General features: G+C 36.3%; 1 protein-coding gene and 1 pseudogene across 2 annotated transcripts in view; one reads left to right on the top strand and one right to left on the bottom strand.

Moving 5' to 3' along the window:
• Window positions 1-20,068, top strand: part of Reln (reelin) — a 453,190-nt gene that overhangs the window by 259,191 nt on the left and 173,931 nt on the right. For both annotated transcript variants that reach the window (XM_078040200.1, XM_078040199.1), the window contains exon 11: window positions 11,808-11,953. In XM_078040200.1, the coding sequence (XP_077896326.1) occupies window positions 11,808-11,953 (146 nt within the window). The remainder of the gene's footprint in view (window positions 1-11,807; window positions 11,954-20,068) is intronic.
• Window positions 16,806-17,180, bottom strand: LOC144370677 (large ribosomal subunit protein eL43 pseudogene; annotated as a pseudogene).

Raw genomic sequence — 20,068 nt, 5'->3', positions numbered from 1 at the left:
AGTGAGGAGAGGTGCTGTCCTTGCCCACATGACCCTCAGAGGAACTCTCAAGTCACCAAAAACTCTTTAAAGAAACCAATTCTCTTTGGTTCAGCTTCCTGGCCCACTTCAGCTTCAAGCTTGCACACCTTCATTGTGAATGAGCAATTAAGCCATTTTACCACTTCTCTGGACAGGTTATTAGAGTTGGTCTATCACATCACTTCGGCACATGGAGTAGTGCCACCTATTTTCATGGGGTTTCAACAAAATCTGTAGTTAAATGAATTCCATTTCAACACTTTGTTATACTGGATATATCCACTGTGCCTTCATTAAATTTCAGTGCCATTTATGTAAGATTACTAATGGTTTTCATTATTAACTACAAATATTTTTTAAATGCTACTATTAATAAGACAAAGTGATATAAAATATGAATATGTAAACTATCCTGCTAATCTTGACAACACTGTTTGAGGGTGACAGGTCAAATAGGAAAGATAAAAGCAAGTCATTGTCTTTCACTGTACATATTTATTTCTTTCAATATTTCTTTCGGTTTCTTTGGAAGTATTTAATCTATCTCATCTGAGCCTATCCTTGTGTATCTCAAGTAGGGCAAAATGATATAAAATCAAATAGAGTAATTAGCTTAAGGAGTTACATGATCTGGAGAATTGCAATTATAGGTCACCAGTGTAAATCTGCCCTGGGTTGGTAGAAGGCTATTACCATCTGTTGGCTCTTTTGTAATTAATATGAAATACACACACACATGAACATGGATTTTTTAAAATTTATTTTTATTGGTGCATTATAATTATACATAACAGTGAAATTCATTATGCCATATTTGTATAAGCACATAGAACACAACTTTTAATGTAGACTCAGGCCTGGTATTTGTTGTGCTTTTTCATTTGGGGTTGTTAAGCTGAGGAGGACTCTAAGAAATTACAAAATCAATATGTTTTTCCAATGCAGCCATCTGTGTTTCTCTTCCATTCTCCTTACACATCCAGGCCCCTGCCTGACTCATCTTCCAGTGATTTTCCGGAGAACTTTTCATGTGAGAGAAAAGGTGCACCCCATTCTATTGTGCTTCTAATTACTATCATCATTTTTTATTTCCCACGAATCCCTCAGCAGCCCTTTGTTCACTACCAAGTATGTGGGGCTTTAAATGCCAGTAAATATACTGCTGCAAGTGCAAAAGCTCCCCAGAGCATCACCCTCATTAGCGATCTCCCAGAGTAAGCACATCATGCACTCAGCAAGGGAAGGAGCCTGAAATCCATTCGGTATAATATCACCTGTGTTATACTTATTAGTTACAATGATTTTGCCTTCTTTTATGGAGAATTGCATCCATTTAAAAAAAAAGTTTTATATCATTTCTAGAAAAATCAAGACTTGGTGTCAGTTGATCTTATTCTAAAGATCTGGGTGTACTGTATCAGTTCAGAGCAGCAGTTGCTAGAATAGCAATTGCTACCATGGCTACCATCCCCCCGCAGTTCCTCCATCCGGTGGCTAGGGGTGTTTGCACTACATTTAGGAGCCAGGGAAGCATTCTTCCCATCTGAAGTGGGGGAATGGTTAATCTCAAGGCAACTTCAAGGTGCATCAACTGTGAGAATGGTCTTGGCTTTGCCTTCAAGGATTAAAGGATAGGATCTGAACTTTTTGGCACTCCCCATTGAAGACATACAATATCAAGTTTAAGCAGTTTACCCTGAATACAATTCTCATATCCAGGACTGATATTTGCAACAGCATGGAAATTACATGGATAAAAGATAATAATTAATGGAAATAATAACAGTAATAGTAACTGATATCCTGATAAATAATAGTAATAATGACGATGATAATAGTCATAGTATTGATAGCATTTCAAAACTGCTTTGTAGGTGCCAGAATTATGGGGAAGGTCTTGTCATTGGTTTTATATCTTTAATAGATAAACTTCTGGTGTCTATAAAGACCCTGGCTGCTTAGTGATCAGTTTTGGTTAGTCACTTTTGAAAAGTCAAGTCCAGTCCATCAGAGTCATTTCTTTCCAACTCCTCAAACAAGCATCCTGCAATCTGAGAATATTCTTAATTTCAAGTTCAAAGAAAAACATCAAATACAAGTTTTTGGAGGATCATCCCAGAATTGCTGTAGCTGCCTGCTTTCCATTACTTACCATCAGAGAGAAGCCCTGAAGAGGTCAGTGAAGTCCTCTGAGGAGAAATAAGAGTAAATGATTTGGAAAGAGCTGTGAGCAGGATGCTTTTGTTTCCTGTTTTTTTTTTCCCCTCATCCTTTGATATAGTGCCTCATAAAGCAGAATTTCTGAATGGATCAATATGCCATGGAGGTGAATACTGGTCAGGCAGCTGCTTCATTTTGTTTGTTTTTGTTGGTGGTGGTGGTGTGGTGGTGTTTTTGTTTACTCCCATCTATGGTGACAGCCAAAATTTTTATTTTGAAAGCACAAATCATCCATGATTCCTTAGTTTGTGTGTGAGAGAGAGACAGACAAAGAAAGGAGAGAGAGGGCAAGAGAGTGCTTTGCTCACTCACCATTAATAAATGTTTCTATCTTCTCAGCCTTCTCAGCTAACCCACTTTCCCTCAGCTTGCAGAGGCATAAATCACTGGTTTCTGTCCACCCTGGAATTGACCTGCAGATTAAATGCAGATCACTGTGAGATAGGTGCTGTTCCACATATTTTTTATTTGTAAGAAACCCTCCCACTCTGGTGGCTGTGCCTGCACCTGCTAATCTTTTTCTATTTATCGCCCTGGTTTATTGTGTGGATTGCATAGAATTCCAGATTACTCCTTCTATACGTATATGTCAGCTTGCATTGAGAAGTAAATCAGCACCGGATGTCATAGACTCTGCTGTGAAGTTTTGTCCTTTAGCATAGGCTTTGATTTGATCACATGCATTTAAAAGAAATTCCCTTAAAAAGTAACATTAAAATTTGTAAATTTATACCAAGAATTTACAGTCACTAAGTTACAGAATTTAGAAGGGTCTTCTCTCTCATAATACTTGAGTTTGATTGCTTCCCTTTTACCACCTTTATCTCCCATAATGACAATTTTCCTAGTTTAACAAACACCAAAAGGCCCTAATGAAGACAACAGCCATTAGGTAAATCAACAATCCATTAAGGGGAAGCATTAAATCAAAACAGGAGAGTCTATTAATTTTCTTATTGCTCTTGTACTTTATGCATTTGCCAAATTCATTGTCCCAGTGGACAGTAGGCAAGCCTCCAGTCCTGAATAAGAATTGAAGCTTTCATTTTCAGCTTCTGCTCTCTCCCATCTAGCACTGTGGTCATAAATTGCTGAATCATCAATGGAGGAAAAAGGTCATTGTGTAGGAAAAAAATGTAAATTAATTTGTCTGAAAAATCTGAAGTCTTAACACAAGTCAAAGCTAATGAGGGGGGAAAATTTTAAAAACCCTAAGACAAACAGTGAAAGGAAAAATCACACACTGAGTAGAATTCATTTTTAAACCTACTTTTTGGGAATATAACCTCCTGGCAGAGCAATGCCTGTCTACAATAACACCCAATTTATTTTCCATAAAATATGCCATTGAGCACCCAGAAGAAGGTTTCGACAATCCATTTGATGATTTTGTTTTCTCAGAATAAAAAGGACTAATGGGAGGAAATCAGGTTTGCTTTTGAGAAATATGCTTTGCAGATCACTGTACTGGAAACCATCTAGCGTGTGACTTCAGGGATTTGAGCACTGGCTTTCCAAGGAGGGTAAACCTGAGCCCAGTAAGACGCGTGGCTAGTCCATGTTCCCATGTCTTTTTCCATTAGCAATCAGAACGTTAACCCTGTTTCTGGCCAGATGCCAGCTTGGTTAATTGCATGCTGTCTACCTAAATTCCCTGTGCTTGGCATATTCTTCACTCTGGATGGTACTGCTCATATTGTCATGTTTCCCCCAAGAGGTGGGTACATGATATTGTAGAATGAGCCAGAATATAATTTGTTAAGCTAATAAGAGTACTTTGGGGATGAAGGGTTAAATGTAATAGTGTGCTTTTCACAATTTCCCCCCAATGAGGCCTATTTGTACAGTAATTAATGTGGAATAGCATTAGTGAAACATGGAAACGAGCCAGATCACCGTGACAAGAGTGGCAATAACACAGAAACAACTAATTTTGATAAATTCTACAGAATATAACCATTTAAACAAATCCCCGGGTCCTTCCTGGCTAATGCACCTTTTGTTTTTGTTTTGTTTTGGTCTGAAGCTGACACACTTAGTCACTAATTGAATTAGCACAATATTCAATGAGTGCAATTTATTTTATTCTGTATGAATATTTAAAACAGTAACATTTCCATCATCTTGGTACTTCAGCAAGGCAAGTAGCACAATAAATTGCATAGCAATATTCATTAAAGTAAGATTTCTTAAAGGAATGAATAAAGATGGGGGCAAAAAAAGAAAAAAAAATTAGTATTTATGGATTTCCTAAGATTCATAAATCTTTGGGATAGGCATGTTCCCTGCAGCCTCTCATTTAATCCTTATAATTATCCCCATTTCACAGATGAAAAAACAGAGGCTGAGTTGCCAAATGACTTTGAGTTTTACTATAAAACATGGCCCCTGTGTTCCAAGTTGTCCTGCAGCCTCCCAAATCGTGCCCAGCATCTTTGGCTTTAATTTGAAAAGGCAAGTCTAAAAACTCAGATACTGTGAAAGTCAAGTTGATCCCCAAAGACAAGGTTAACAACTGCCCTATGGATTTTTACATTGTTATTCTTCCTCTCATTATTCCAATTCAAATCTGTCACTATTGCTATTTTAGAGTTGTCATAACTATTGCCAAGTAATTATACACTTGTCACAAAATATACCCTAAATTGAATCTTTATAAATCTTAGTACAAAGTAACTCAAATGGGAATGCTTAATGAATCCAGAAAATAATGAGAAAAAAAAAAACACTCTTAACTCCCTAAAATTCTCTCACCATGGTTGAGTCCATTGTGTTGACTAGAGAAAATGCACTTCAACCCTCCTGCACCTGGACTGTGTTCACAGCCAAGTTTTCAGTTTTTTAACTGGCATTAAATTACCTAGAAATCAAAAGTGTGGAAAATGATCAAAATTCATTTGGAGTCGGAAGAGAAGCCATTCTCTTCCTATTTTTATTTTTTTTTAAATTTATAGCATGAAAATCTCTGATCTTTAAAGATCAGTGAACAAGGATTTAGGAAAGATGATTTCTATATAACAGCAATAGCATAGCAGAAGGCTTAAGAAACACAGTGACATGTAGGCTGGAAGTCGGTCAGCTTCCAACCTCTTCAGCACACCTCATATTAATCCAGAATTTCCTATACCAATATATACATATATATATATACTTTTTCCAGCCAGACAGTGGCTAATTTATGGCTGCGCCAACAATACCATTTTAATTAATTTTATTCATCTTATTTCTCTTTCCTCTGTTCCTCATATCTCATCTGTTTGCATTGCCTAGATTTTAATTAAAAAACCTCTCCTCTCTAAGGAGCAATCTGAAGTGGCAAAAATAATCACTTAAAATATTACAGTCATTAAAAAATTGGCTGTGGTGGAAGCCATGCATTTTCAATTTTCCTACAAATGATGTTTTAGCTTTCTTTTAAAGTGCACTTTGTATCTGAATTGTCTGCCACCAGCCAGCTTGGCTATCAAAAATGGTCTTCCAGCTGGGTGGGCTGAGTGACAACTCCTTAATGGAGGAAATGGATGGCTCTCTGCTCATGTGGAGGGGAAGGCATACCAGGCAGATTTCATTCCATCTGCCACCAGCTCTCTGCAAGCTGGCTTTGCCCAAATGGCCAATACACTCATTCTGACAAAAAGTATATCGTAAAAAAATAAATTGTAAGGCTATAGATGCCTAAAAGAATCATCAGGGCCATTAGACCCCAGGGAGATAATATTAAGAGGTGCCTCCGTGTTCATCTTTGATGAAATCTAATTAAACAATGGTGGAGGTGATTGTAAGTACTCTTACAAGTCCAGAGGTGAAGTCATTAACATTTTCAGCAGAGTATAGGGAGCAACCCTAGAAAAATGCTATTCTGAATTGTGGCCAAGGACTTGTTATATTGAGGAATTTGCACCGATGTTTCCTGTTGATGCTTTTGTGAATGGCAAATTCTTGTCACTTAGTTACACTGTGTTCTGCTTGTCAAGTAAAGGAAATCCATTTAGCATCAATGTAGAAAAATAGTTTTGATTGACAAAGAGAAACAGAGACTATATTGAAGGATTTTTAAAATTTGGAAATCTACTACTTCCTAGAGGTATAAAGTATGTCATTGATCAATTTTAAAATTATGAAATTAGTAAAAATAATTAACACAATACCCAATGCACATTAGGAGGCCTAGACACAGAAAAATGTAGAGCTGTGTGCAGAACTGTTTCTTGCATTGTATCCAAAATAAAAGCTCAGTTACTTGATATTCAATATAAGTCATTCAAAAATTCTGACTCAAGAAGTCACATGTGCTATATAATTATTTCCTCAAGAAAACCTGATAAATTTTCACGTGGCTCAAAATAAAATAGTCCTGAATTCCAAAATATTCTTGTTTTTATCGAGTCAAGAGCTCATGTATCTCACAAAATAGATATTTGTTTGCTAAGTTGTTTGGATTTTATTATTGCATATAAATGACATGAGTTTGAATAGATATTGAACAAAAACAGCTGGCTGTTAAAATTGAGACACTTTCCTGAAATTCTTTTCATACTTTTAATACACACTGCACTTTGATTTTTAACATAGGAGGCTAAGGTTACACAGTGCAAGTTCATCTGTAAGAAAAGTGACATCAGCCATCTTATATTATTGAGTTTTCCTATGTTAGGGGAATATTTCTTAATTTGCCAAACTTTGAAGGGCTTTTAAAATTTAATTGATGTTTTTATCTGTCCTGTTAGCATAAGAATGTTTACGATATTTTTACCATATCTTACAGTAGGAAGTATTCTTTATATTTTACTAAAGATTTTAACTTGAAGAATCTTTTGACTAACTGATTAGAGACAAAAATATATTTAAATAGTCTTATATGTCCTATCATCTGCTCCCAAAAGGATGAAATATAACAGCAATAGCAGCATATTTTTAACTACATTTTCAGAAATAATGATTACGTTATTAGCACTTTGAAGTTTCAAAAAAAACACTTCCTCCTATATTTGTGCTTCTGACAATATCTCGAGAATAGATATTATTGATTTCATTTTTTGGCCAGAGAAACTGAGGCCTAGAGGAGTTAATTATGACATGTATAAAACTTTAGTCATTAGGCAGAGGAAATGTATTTGAACGAGCCTTCTGATTCCAGTCCCCAAATTCCTTGAAACTAGTTAATAACTAAGTTTTCATTCTTTACTATCTTTATTGGTCTGGATTTCCAATGATTTGTTCTTTTCCAGTCTTTATTTTCCTTGATTCATGAAAGTGCTGAATTAATTGAGTGAGTTTCTAGGAGAATGTCCAGGTACCTGCTAACCAGGCAGGCCATGTATTCCCAGGCAGAAGCAGAGATACAAGGAGGAAACCTGCGGGTGCCCAGGGACTCTGTCCCAATCTGAATGCCTTCTATCATCAGTTCTTGGTTTGGAAAGTGTTTAGGAAACCAAGTAATTCCAAGACATTGAGCCTCCGTTACCCATCCTAAAAGAGAGTTAAGAGTTAACCTGTAATTCTTTCTTGTAATTAATTTAGGGATCCTCAGAATGAGAACCCAACACTCGCTCCTCCCCCAACCCAGTCAGGAATCCTAAATACAGGACCCGGATAGACCAACTTCTTAGAAAAGGGACTCAGTAGTTCCATTGTTCTCACTGGAACTCGGGAATTTTCCAATTTCATACAGGCTATCCCCTTCTTTATGGGTCCAGTATTACACTACTAGTTTGTTTAACTTAACTTGTTTAACTTTACTCTCACTGCAAACCTTGAAAACATTGGGTTCTCAGAATGGCAAAGGTGGAAATCATGTCTTGATCCCCCCAGCATGGAGCGGGGAGGGGAGCAGAGCAAGCCATTCCTAGTTGTGTATTCTGTACATCTCCAGACTCTATTGCCTGGAAAATGACAGCATTATCTTGTGAAGACATGGGAAGGTAGAACCACCTCCACTGACAGCTGCTTGCTTTGGGTGTGTCACAGACTTTCTTTGATAAGGTGTCCCTGTATTAAGACTATGAAGAAGAGACTATTGCAAGAACTATGCTTCTCCCTCTCCTCACCTAAAAGGGCTCCTTTGGGAGGGAGAACAGAGCTAACTCTGACTCCCCTTTAAGATTAGGATGTTTTTAGGTCAAAGGCTACAACAGACTGTTTACGAAGTACTAACCTGTTTGTTTAAATTTAGCTTTGATATTTAATTTTATTCATTTACTATAAATTGGTAAAGAACAGCTTTATAAAGATTTTAAAGGTATATAAAAAACATGTTTTCTAAACCAATCAAAAATAAATGAGAGGCTGGAGTAGTAGCTCAGTGATAGAGTACTTGCCTCACAACTGTGAGGCACTGGGTTTGACCCTAGCACCACATAAAAACAAATAAAGGCATTGAATCCATATACAACTAAAAAAAGAATAAATAAATAAATAGACGAGCAAAAGGAAGACCAATAGAGTACAGGAAGAATAACTAAGTGGGCAGGGGAAGGGAGATAATGTGAACTGAAATAGAATTTCATGCATGTATGATTTTGTCCAATTAACCCAACTGCTATGTATAAGTATAATGCTCTAATTTTTTTTTTAAAAAAAACATACTTTTCTATCTATCATAGAAACTTTTCAAAGAAATAGCCTGCTAGTTTTTAGATGCTACTATTTTGAAAATTGATTAGTACTCATTGAAACTCATTAACTTCAAAATTTTTTTGAAGTTAAATTATTCACGTTTTTCAGGTTTCTTTCTTCATAAGTGTTGTAAATGTTACTTCTGTTTCATATGTTAGCACTATTGTGGTGATGCTGATAAAGTGTATATTTGATAACTAATTTTTCAGTAGTTGCACAGTTGCAATGGATTGTTCGATTGCCAAATGTGAACCCAAAATAAACTAGCAGAAAGATCCTTTAAAATATGCTTTCACTTTTCTATTCTACCAGTTCACTTCATGAAACTAGTTTAACAATATGCTACCCAGTTTTATGATTTAGTTTACATGCACTTTCTATCTCAAAAGTTAAAATGGACATCAAGTATGCTACTAATACAAATATTTTTTTGAAATGTAGCAATAATTAGATATAACAATTTAAAATATTAAAAAACAATTTGAAGTAAATAAAACCAATATTGAAATGATTAATTAAATGGGCATTTAGCCAAAAATGACCAAGGTTTCATGTTAAGTGAATAATTATTTTTATTACACAAATATATTATTTAAATTATTCTTGGGGCTGACAGTGTAGGCCATGGTATAGCACTTACCTAATATATGCAAGGCCTTTGGTTTGATCCATGGCACTGCAAAAAAATTTTAAATTAAAAATAATTTTTGGGCTGAGGCTATAGCTCAGTAGTAGAGCACTTCCCTCATACATGTGAGGCACTGGGTTTGATCTTTAGCACCACATATAAATATAAATATAAATATAGTCCATCTATAACTAAAATATATTTTTTAAAAATAATAATTTTCTTCTTACATGTGGAGATATTTCATGTATGCCATTTCCTAGGATACTGATATTATATCAATGTTTGAGTCTTTATAATAGTTACAGATAAACATAGGGCACAGTTGTTCAGAATTAAGATTATATGAAGGTAATTATGAAGACCATTATTTACAGCTCAGTTGTTTATTATGAGGAAAGTCACCTTTGTTGTTCCATTTAACATTGATTATTCTTATAGTATTCATAGTAAAAGAGAGGTTTTAGATTTGTCATCCGTTGACTATTTCTATTTACTGTAAAATAAACTAAATTCTAGATTTGGGTCAATATGTTTGGGTTAAGGATTGCATATAATGAGTTCAGTTTAGCATGCGTGAATAATCGGTATTCGTTGCGTGTGAAGAAGATTCTCAAGCCCCTGATGCATGCCACATCCGACAGTATTACCTAAGATGATGACAGGGCCCAGAGGGGATGCTTATGTCCTAGAGCTGTGCAGTGACTCCTTTAAAATCACATGTTCCCACTCCCTTCTAGAGACTGTATTCATTCTTTCCATCAAATAGCAAGTCTTGATTCCAACCCAATTGGTTTTACTACCTATAGGCAGTTTAATTGTCATACACGGTCTCTGTAATCTCTCCCCTGTTCTGGAACACCACGACCAACAGAACAGAGATTCCTCAGACTACCATTTAAGATCCTTTAGAAACTCCTGTCTGATTCTCCAATCATTCCTACTTCACCATTGTAATTTATTCATATTTGTTATCCAACTTGGATTTTTTCCATCCTTCATAAAGCCAATTGAAAACCTGCTCATCCATAAAGCTGTCTTATCTAGGCTAGCCCTGGACAGAGTGATTGCTACCTTATCGCATTCATTGGCATATGGTAATATGCAGCCTCACCATTGGGTCGTGTCTTTGATATATCTCAAGTAGACTGGGGTTTTTGAAAGCAAAGATTGTGTATTGTTACATGTATAAACTCCTTCTCCCTAGTACCTTACTTAATACTTTTTACATAGTGAGTTCGCCACAAAAGAATAATCAATTTCCTGGAAAGACATAACCATGTAACTCATGTATTCACTTCTTGAACTATTCAAACATTTTTGAATACCTACCCTATGCCAGGCACTGTGCTAAGACCTGGAATACAGCAAGGAGCTACCATAGTCAGTGGCCTAATGGATAGTTCTTGTCCAATTGTTTTTCTTCATTTCTATTTAATTTTGAGAGCATACAACTTAAAAGACTTTTTAATCTTATATATGTGTTAGTATTTCCTCATATATGACTTATTACCAAGAATGTTTAATTCAATCTTATAATTTTGAGAATTAAACATTCAGTTTACTCAGTTCCAGAGTTTAATCTTACTTCTGACTATTCACTTTAGGCTAAAAATTACACACCACACACACACACACACACACACAAATGTTTAAAAAGTATCACAAGAAATTATTATTTCGCCTTATTTTCTGCAAGTGTCATTTTGGAGAATAACAAAGTTTCTGAATTCCCAGTTCTTCATTGGGGATGTCATGCCCTTCTTAGATCTGGTCAGAAACTTTTACTCAAAAGCTGGCTGAGAATATACGATCATCTCTGGAATTGCTTTGACCTTTTCTGTATTCCCTGTTTTGATTAGCTGGCTATTCTACTCATATCCCATTTACAGACAAATTGTGAAAGACTTGAATGGCAAGTCAGAAATATATGGAATATTGAAAAGGTCAGTGCGATTTAGCCCATAACCACAGAATTTTAAATATATGACAAGTCATTATCAGACTTAATTCTCACAACAAGGGCTGTGGTAAAGATGGGAAATTATTCCAATTAAAATATTCTTGTTTCATACTGAAGGCTGAGATGGCAAAGCTCAAATGCCCTCTTGACTCCTTTTTTGTGATAACTTAATAAGTTAGAAAGAAATTGTAATTGAATTAAACAAGGCAAAAAGGAGGTAGCAAGCTCTTTTGAATTGAGAGTCCATTGTAAAGGGAATAATATAATGAGTTTTCTAAAAACTCTAATTACACATAAGTAAGACAGATACAGCTACAAAGCCAATTCAACAGCCACCCCATGCTCTCTTTTTATCTACAGCATAGCTGTCAGTCAGATGGGAACTCTATTTATTTCCATGGAAATGAAGGCAGCGAGTTCAATTTTGCCACCACCCGGGATGTAGATCTTTCTACAGAGGATATTCAAGAGCAATGGTCAGAAGAATTTGAGAGCCAACCTACAGGGTAAGTAATTGTTATCTCCCATGCTGTGTACAACACTTACATTTATTCCACTGGGCATATTATAAATGCATATTGTTAAATAGCAAAAGCATACTTAAATCAGCACTGATAATTCTTATCGTAGACAAACTGAAAGGGGTTACACCTACCCTAAAGATTCTTTACTAAGTAATCAAATACTTCTATCCATTTTAAAAATACCTTTTAATTTCACTTGAATCACTGTATCTCCTCTTAGTTTAGTCAGCTTTTACTGAAAGTAAGTTTTCAGTTTTTACAGAATACAGAATCTTTTCACTACATCCCACTGAGATTTTCAGTTGTCTTCTTGGGATCTGAGATTTATAGAAGCTATTATATGACTTTCAGTGGAAAATGTTTTTGAACCATAAAAGTGGTTCAGGGGGTAAAACTCATCTTTGAGAGATTTATAGAGGAGGAATTGAGGCCTCAGGTTGAAGTAGAGGAAACCTGAAGCAGAGAGCTGCCTCAGTGGTTAGTGCTTTATTGACATCTTATACTAGTTGCCTTCTTCTGCATTCTAAGTCACCTAAGATATCTCCTACTAATGGAGCAGCACTTTGAAATCAAGTTGAAAAAAAATTAATAGAGCAAAATCTATTTAATAGATCAAATCAAATTGATTTTGATCTAATTAATAGATCAAAATCAAAATCTATAAGGTAATTGCATTGTAAGGAAATTCTAGAAATTTCTTGATTTTCACTTTTTCTTTTACAGCAAATACATGCAATCAGAATACCAGATACTTATTTTCTGGTGTATATTTTCTAATACTATGATGAGGATGAGCAAAATTAAAGTCAAACATAATTCCATAATGAATCTGGAAGAGCAGTAATTTAACTGTTACTGTGAGGAATTTTCTCAGAGCACAAAAAAGTTGGAGGGGTAGGTCGTGTCATTCTGACCTCAAGTCAAAGCTGATTGAACTTCCAAGTAAGTGCCTGAGTGGCAAGAAAGTCAGTGTTGCCCTCCCAGGTTCCCCACTTCCTATGCATTGCCCGCACACATCATTCAGTCTGATGACCAGCAGCCTGAGCCCCACGGCTGATGTGACCCTTTGCTGCCACTCTGGGATCTTTCCCTGCTGACCACCATATTTCTACTATGGCTGACCTAGCCCTGCACCTCCTTCCTTAGGGGAGTTCCTCAGTTTCAGCCTTCACATAGGTCAGGATGAGTCTCACAACCTCTTGGGGCCTACCATTTGCCTCTGTAGGCCCAACACCAATGCTCAGGTCCTTCAGTCCTCAAGGCCCTTTCCCTCTGAGTTCCTGTCTCCCTGAGCTCCATGTCCAGCATGGTTCTGGTGCTTCCTTGAGGGACTAGTAACCACTGCTCCTCTTTTTAGTCTCTAGGCTATCCCCAGGAATCAGGCTGCTCTCCTGTATAACCCTCAGAATACACAATGCTCATTCCACTCCCCTCACAAAGAACCTTGATGGAGTCCAGAGCTGTGCCAGTGCACAGGGGCTTATTTATCTATCTTATGGAGATAAAGGATCCATCAGTTCTGCCCTTCTTACACTCCCATTCCGGGGATCTTAACTGCCTGCAAGGGAGCACAGATGTCCAAACACTAGAGGCTCATTCACTCTGACTCCTTCACCTCTGAGCTAGTTCATCCAAGTATCAGTGACAAGTCATCCTCTTCAGTGAGTCCATATACCTTGGTCATTTAGATAATTCCCCAGCATTACCAGTCCCATCTCACAAGAGCAGAGATAAAACACAAATTTAATCTCCAAGAATACCATTCTAATATACACATAAATCCCCTCCCCATTTCCCTCCCCTTCTCTCTCTCTCTCCCACCCTCCCTCCCTCCCTCTCCCTCTCTCTTTCTCTCTCTCCAGTAAAACTTGATGTCTTAAATGTCACCCCTCCCCTTTCTCCATTCCCTCCCTTCCTTCTTTCCTTCATTTCCTGCTGGGGATGGAACCCAAGGCCACTAAGCTATGCCCTCAGCCCACTATAGTGATAAAACTTACTTTGCCTGTGGCCTTCATAGCCAGCTATTCCCTCTCCCAGAATGCAGAATGTCCCCTGCCTCCTCTCCTGTTTACTTTGTTGTATCATCAAAGTCTGTTATTTAATAAAAACAAAATAAATTCTTTAGTACAAATACAAATAGCCTATCCATCTCTCTTTTAATCACATTATGGAAACTTGGTACAAAACATGGAAACCTTTTCATGAACTAAGCTTACAAATGTATGGACTTAATATTAGAAGACACCAAACATTTTAGAAAACTAATATAGTAATCCATAAACAAAGCCTAACAAAAAAATTCCAAAAAAGATCAGACATTCTATTTTCACTGAGCACTAAGGATTAAAATAAGAGAATTTTTGGCTACAGCCAAATTCATCATTCCCTAAAACAATGAACTAAAAGTATGTATCCCAGAAACAAAAAAGCTAAGGTCAATAAGGACACAGAGGAACAGTGGAGGAAAGTCCATCTACTATGTGAGTCAAGTGGTCCTCGTTATACTTACTGGACATCTCTCAGGACTGAAGATTTACCAGGGTTTGGGTCACAGTAAACAGGCTGGTACTCTCCGGCTGTGGCATCATCAGATTCCAGTTCTAATCATGTATAATAAGGTGCTCAGAAAAAAGCACCTGTGCCAGTCTAATGCCATATAGTTAATTCAGCAGAACTCTAAAAGCAGTTTAATTATTCTAGCAACCACCTCTTAGGTTATTTGGGGCTTTTGCTCCTAGGATATCAGGCCACACCACGATAATACTTCACTGGTTCTCTCATCTGTGCCCAGTATGAGGTTGGCCTTATGTTATGAAGGCAAAACAAGATGAGAGCACCCAGGGTTGTCTTGTGTTTAGGGCGATGATAAAATGCTAATTTAATCCAAAATTTTTGTGTGAAAGGGTAAAGTCCCACTCCCACCTACTGCCAAATGTTGCTTTGTTGGTCTAGGAAAGAATGCTGATATTATAATTTTTAATCGTAGCTTCAAGGAAAAAAATCCTTTCACAAAATTGAATCAACACGAAGCATCGTTACCTAGGGTAAGCTCCAGCAAAGAAAAGCAGACTCAGAGTTTGGTAGTGAAACACTTGTTCTGTTTCTCTCACAGGATGATTAATATTTGTCTCATTCTTCCCTTCAACCACCAGCATCCACAAAACAATTTATTGTTATAAACTCACCTACTTAAATAGAAAGCATAAATGATAAATCCTCAAGAGTGACCCATTAAATTGATTGAATTCTGCAGCTTTAAGGTCACTTTTCAAAATTTTTTGAAGTTAAATTATTCATATGTTATAATACTTTCATATCTTTTAACTATGTTTTTCTCCCATAGAATATAGACAGATATAGAGAGATAACCTAATAATATTTTTCAGAAAACTTCACATGAATGGGTAGGAAGAAAAGAAAGCCACTATGACATTATGGCTTTTATTAGAAACCACTTTCCCAATCACATTTTTCTATCATTTGAATCAAAGCATTGGATCTCAAATCACAAGGATGTGAGAGCTATTGGTCTTTCCTTAAGCTATCCTAAATCCAATGTCTATATTTGTAAAGCAGGATTTTAAAGGTTTTTCTGCTTTGTTTTGGTTTTGTCCTAAAAAAAAAATACATCTGTTACTTCAGCACAGGAGAAACTTTAACAAATACACTGATAATTTATGTGAGTGTTTCTGAACTTTGGCTTCACCTTAAAAACACATCATTTAATTAGCAATTACCACATCTCACCTAGCTAAGTCTGTCTTTAGGTGGGAGGGGGCTTTTTAAAACATCACATTCCTATAATGTGGAATTTGCATATTTGCCTTGCATCCCAAATGCAAGGATCATATGTTTTTACTCCTCAAATATCTTTAAAAGGAAAAATAGGGCAGGGGATGTAGCTTAGTGGTAGGGTACTTGCCTAGCATGTATACCACATTTTTTTTATACCTTTATTTTATTTATTTATTTTTATGTGGTGCTGAGAGTCGAACCCAGGGCCTCGTATGTGCTGGGTGAGCACTCTACAGCTAAGCCACAGCCTCGGCCCCCACCAAATTTTTTAAGAAAATAAAAAACTGCTTTATTGTTGTCCCAGAATATTAATGCTAAAAAATAACTCCACAAACATAAGACTTAATCAAGACAGCATGTTCCAGTCTTCCCCACCTGCACCAAATCACTGGAAATTACAGGAAAATGAACAAATATATCTGAAATGATATTATAAAACAAGAAAGTTGAGCCAGGAATTACTATGAGTGGAGGAAGAGAGAAAGAGAATCTGGAATCTGGGGGAGAAGGGAAGTAGGGAACTCTGTTCTGAAATACATGTTGAATTAGACACTGTTAGTGACATCCCAGCATTGCTCCAGGTTGTGGATGCTGGGACAGGGCGTTGGTACTACCATAAGGACTGTAGGTGAGCCCCTCACTGCACCTATTTCTAAAAAGAGGCTTCTGCCTCCAGGAACAGAAGACAAATAAGGACACTTGTAATGAAGAAACTGAGCTATTCACCCCATAGTAGTCCTCACCCGATCACCAGGCATTATTATTTTTTTATGTATATCCTTTGTGTATTTTAGCACATTTTACCTTTAAAACAAATATTGTACAATATGTCAATGTATCTGAGTAGTTGAACAGTGGTTAAAAAAAAGCTAAGCATATACCTAAGCTGTAAGACTTAGTTTCATGCCATTATCATCTGACTACTTGGGGGAAAAGACCTGAATTACAATAACCCATCTCAGCAAAATTTTCCAATTCAAATTAGAAGGGCTTCAATTTAAAAATCACCTTTGAGAGGGCAATATTAATGCAATTCACATCAGAACATCCAGTTAATGCAATTAACAACAAACCACAATTTTGTGATATGGTAGTCTTTCAATTCCTTCAGCCTTCTGATTGCAGACTTGACTGTGACGGCAGAAGTGGTGTTGTAGGTCCAGGCACCAACAGCCGCTGTTTTCGTGCAGGAACCACAGTGCCAGAACCCCACAGCCCATCTCTTCATCTTGGTTTTTCCACAGAAGGAACAAGTATATTTGGTGTGCTGGCTGATTTCAATTTTCTTCACCATTTTCTGTAGGGAGGCACCGTAGCGGGTCCCGTGTTTACCGACTTTCTTAGTGCATTTAGCCTTGTCGCCCCGACTTAGGCCCGAGACCAGAGCAGAAGAGATGTTGTGTGCAGGCGCAATTTAGGCAGGGGAGCGGAAGTGACCTCACCAGGCATTCTTATGTTGAAGTTAATAGAGAAAAGCAGATACAAACTTAAGCAAATGATCTAGCATCACCAAATGTAAGAAAAAGCAATTTCATTTTTGAAAAAGCATGCAATAAAGAATTAAGAGTTGAGTAGATGGGAATAACAGAATAAAAAATAGACTGTGCAAGAAGTATAATTAATATCTTCAGAGAGGTAAGAGGCTACATTTGTGAAATTAAAACAAATTTTAGGAGGACAAAACAATTAGATAAGGGAGAAATTTATAACTATGTTGTTTGAAAAAAATTTACTGTATCCCCCCAAATATCAGTATAAGCATAACTGAAGAACAAATGACTGAGCTAGAAATTTGAATCTTGAGATCATGTCATTAAATATAAGAAAAAGAAATGTTAAGTACAAACTCGGGGCCTCATGCATGCTACACAATTGCTCTATCATTGAGCTACAGCATCAACCTGGAAAAGTGGCATTTCTAACATTAGAAATTTCATTTCAGAAGTCAGAGGGAACATAGGGAATGAAATATTCAAATAAATATTTTTAAAGTTCCCCATAGAAAGGAGAAGAGTAAAGAAAACACATAGCTGCTGTGAGTGAAACAGTTTAGCAAGATTAATGAAAAAAATGCCCAGTCTTAAACTAGGGGAGAAACTTAACATCACTGATAAGAGAGAAAATCCTAAAAGCTTCAGGTAAAATTCATTGTACTTTCCGTGACATCATTAAATGTTAAGGGGAGATTGCAATAAATCACTGAGTGGATCTTAAAGCAGGAGACGGAAGCTTTCAATCTCTGACAGGGTACATTGTCCAAGAAAAACAGGAACCAAAGAGAGAACACTTTTACATTGCATAAGAATTGCCATTTTGTGCTGTCAAACGTGCTATGCTAAGCAAAGGTTGATGGGAACAGAGGTGGGACTTTCCCTGGGAGAGGCATTTCTTACATGACTTGGAGTCTCAGGGCAAAATGGAGTCTGTTTGGTCATTGCCCAGATAGTCTGGCCCATAACATAAACATAATTTTTTTTAAGAGAGAGAGAGAGAGATTTTTTAAATATTTTTTTTCAGTTTTCGGTGGACACAACATCTTTATTTTATTTTATGTGGTGCTGAGGATCGAACCCAGCGCCCCACGCATGCCAGGCGAGCGCATTACCACTTGAGCCACATCCCCAGGCCCCATAAACATAACTTTTTAAAGAAAGCTGTTATCTTAAAATTCTGGGAGAAAATTACTTAGAGTATAAAATTCATTCTCATATCAAATATCATCAGATGTCAGGAAAATAAAAATCTTTTCAGACACATAAACTTGGTAAGTTTAATACCCCTGAACTTTCTCTCTAAATTTCTAGAAGATGTGTTTCCTGGAAATTAATCTAAGAGGAATATGGGAGGTATAGAATAGTGAGCAAGTAAAAAAAGTAAAACTTATAGTTTGGTCAAAATAAGTGTTGATTTAAAAAAAAATTTTGATGGAAATTTATAATTAAAATCTGTACCTCCTCAACATCTGAGTACAAAAGGCAATTGACAAGAAAGTATACAGAATAAGAAATTAAAATGCTGCCAAGATTCTTAACTTGGTTGGAATGTGAGGATCTAAATATTGTTTAGTTCTTCATGTTCATAGCAAACAGGAGTATTGATAGAAATATATGTGTTGACAATTTAGATACCCCACATATAGGCTAGATAACTTCTAATGCGTCCAGTTAACATGGAGCAAAGAACGTAGATTGGGAGAATGAAAAAAGTAAACAATAAAAAGCAGAGTAAAAGGGCACGGTGACATGCCTGTAATCCCAGTGGCTCTTGAGGCTGAGGCAGGAGGAGTTCAAAGCCAGCCTCAGCAACTGCAAGGCACTAAGCAACTCAGTGAGACCCTATCTCTAAAAAATTCTAAATTGTTTGTTTTTAAAAACAGTTTTTTTTAGAGCTGGGGATGTGGCTAAGTGGTCGAATGCCCCTGAGTTCAATCTGCAGTACCAAAAAAAAAAAAAAAAAAAAAAAAAGCAGGGTAAGTAGAAAACAGGATAGAGCTTGTTGGGAGCCTATATGAGCATGTCAACAATTTGAGCAAGTTATATAGTCACTTATTAAATGAGAGTCTCACAGTAATTTTTTTAAAATTGCCTCTACTTTGTGTACAACCAGAGACATGAAAAATTGTGTTCTATTTGTGTAATATGAATTGAATTGCATTCTGCTGTCATCTATAACAAATTAGAATAAATAAATTTTTTTTAAAAATTGGCTACATTGTTACCCTTTATAAGAGACACAAACTAAAATAACACAAGTTGAAAGTTAAAGAGGAGCTAATATTCTAGGCAAAGGTAACAAAAGAAACAATGAGGCGTAAAATAGAATTCAGATTTAAACACTGAAAAGGCTAAAAAGCAATATTTCATGCATCATGTAGCATACTTTACATAATACATGACACATTACAAGCAATCAAACAAGTCAAAAATTAGTTGTTATCTCAACCATAATTACTATCAGTAACATGATATAGCCAAAATGGTGCTCACAGGAAAATTATACTCATATTAATTAGTAAGATAGACAAGAAACACAAAGTTAAATAATTCAATGAAACCTAAATCATTATGAAAATAAGCAAGTAAAATACATCATGGAGAAAAATAACATTAGTTGAAGTGATGATTAAATATGCTTAAAAACCATGCAAGGTGTTCAAATAGATTGGGGCAAGCTCATTATAAAAGACAGACATCACTTCTTTCTTGTTCTAGTTTTCTTTTGACCTTCATTCTAACATCACTTTTTAAAAAGGAAATAATTTTTGCATTTTTGGAATAAAAACAATAATTTTCCAAATGACAA

Source organism: Ictidomys tridecemlineatus, chromosome 2 (assembly GCF_052094955.1).
Source record: "Ictidomys tridecemlineatus isolate mIctTri1 chromosome 2, mIctTri1.hap1, whole genome shotgun sequence".
Taxonomy (NCBI): Eukaryota; Metazoa; Chordata; class Mammalia; order Rodentia; family Sciuridae; genus Ictidomys; species Ictidomys tridecemlineatus.
This window is presented reverse-complemented; position numbering and strand designations above follow the sequence as displayed.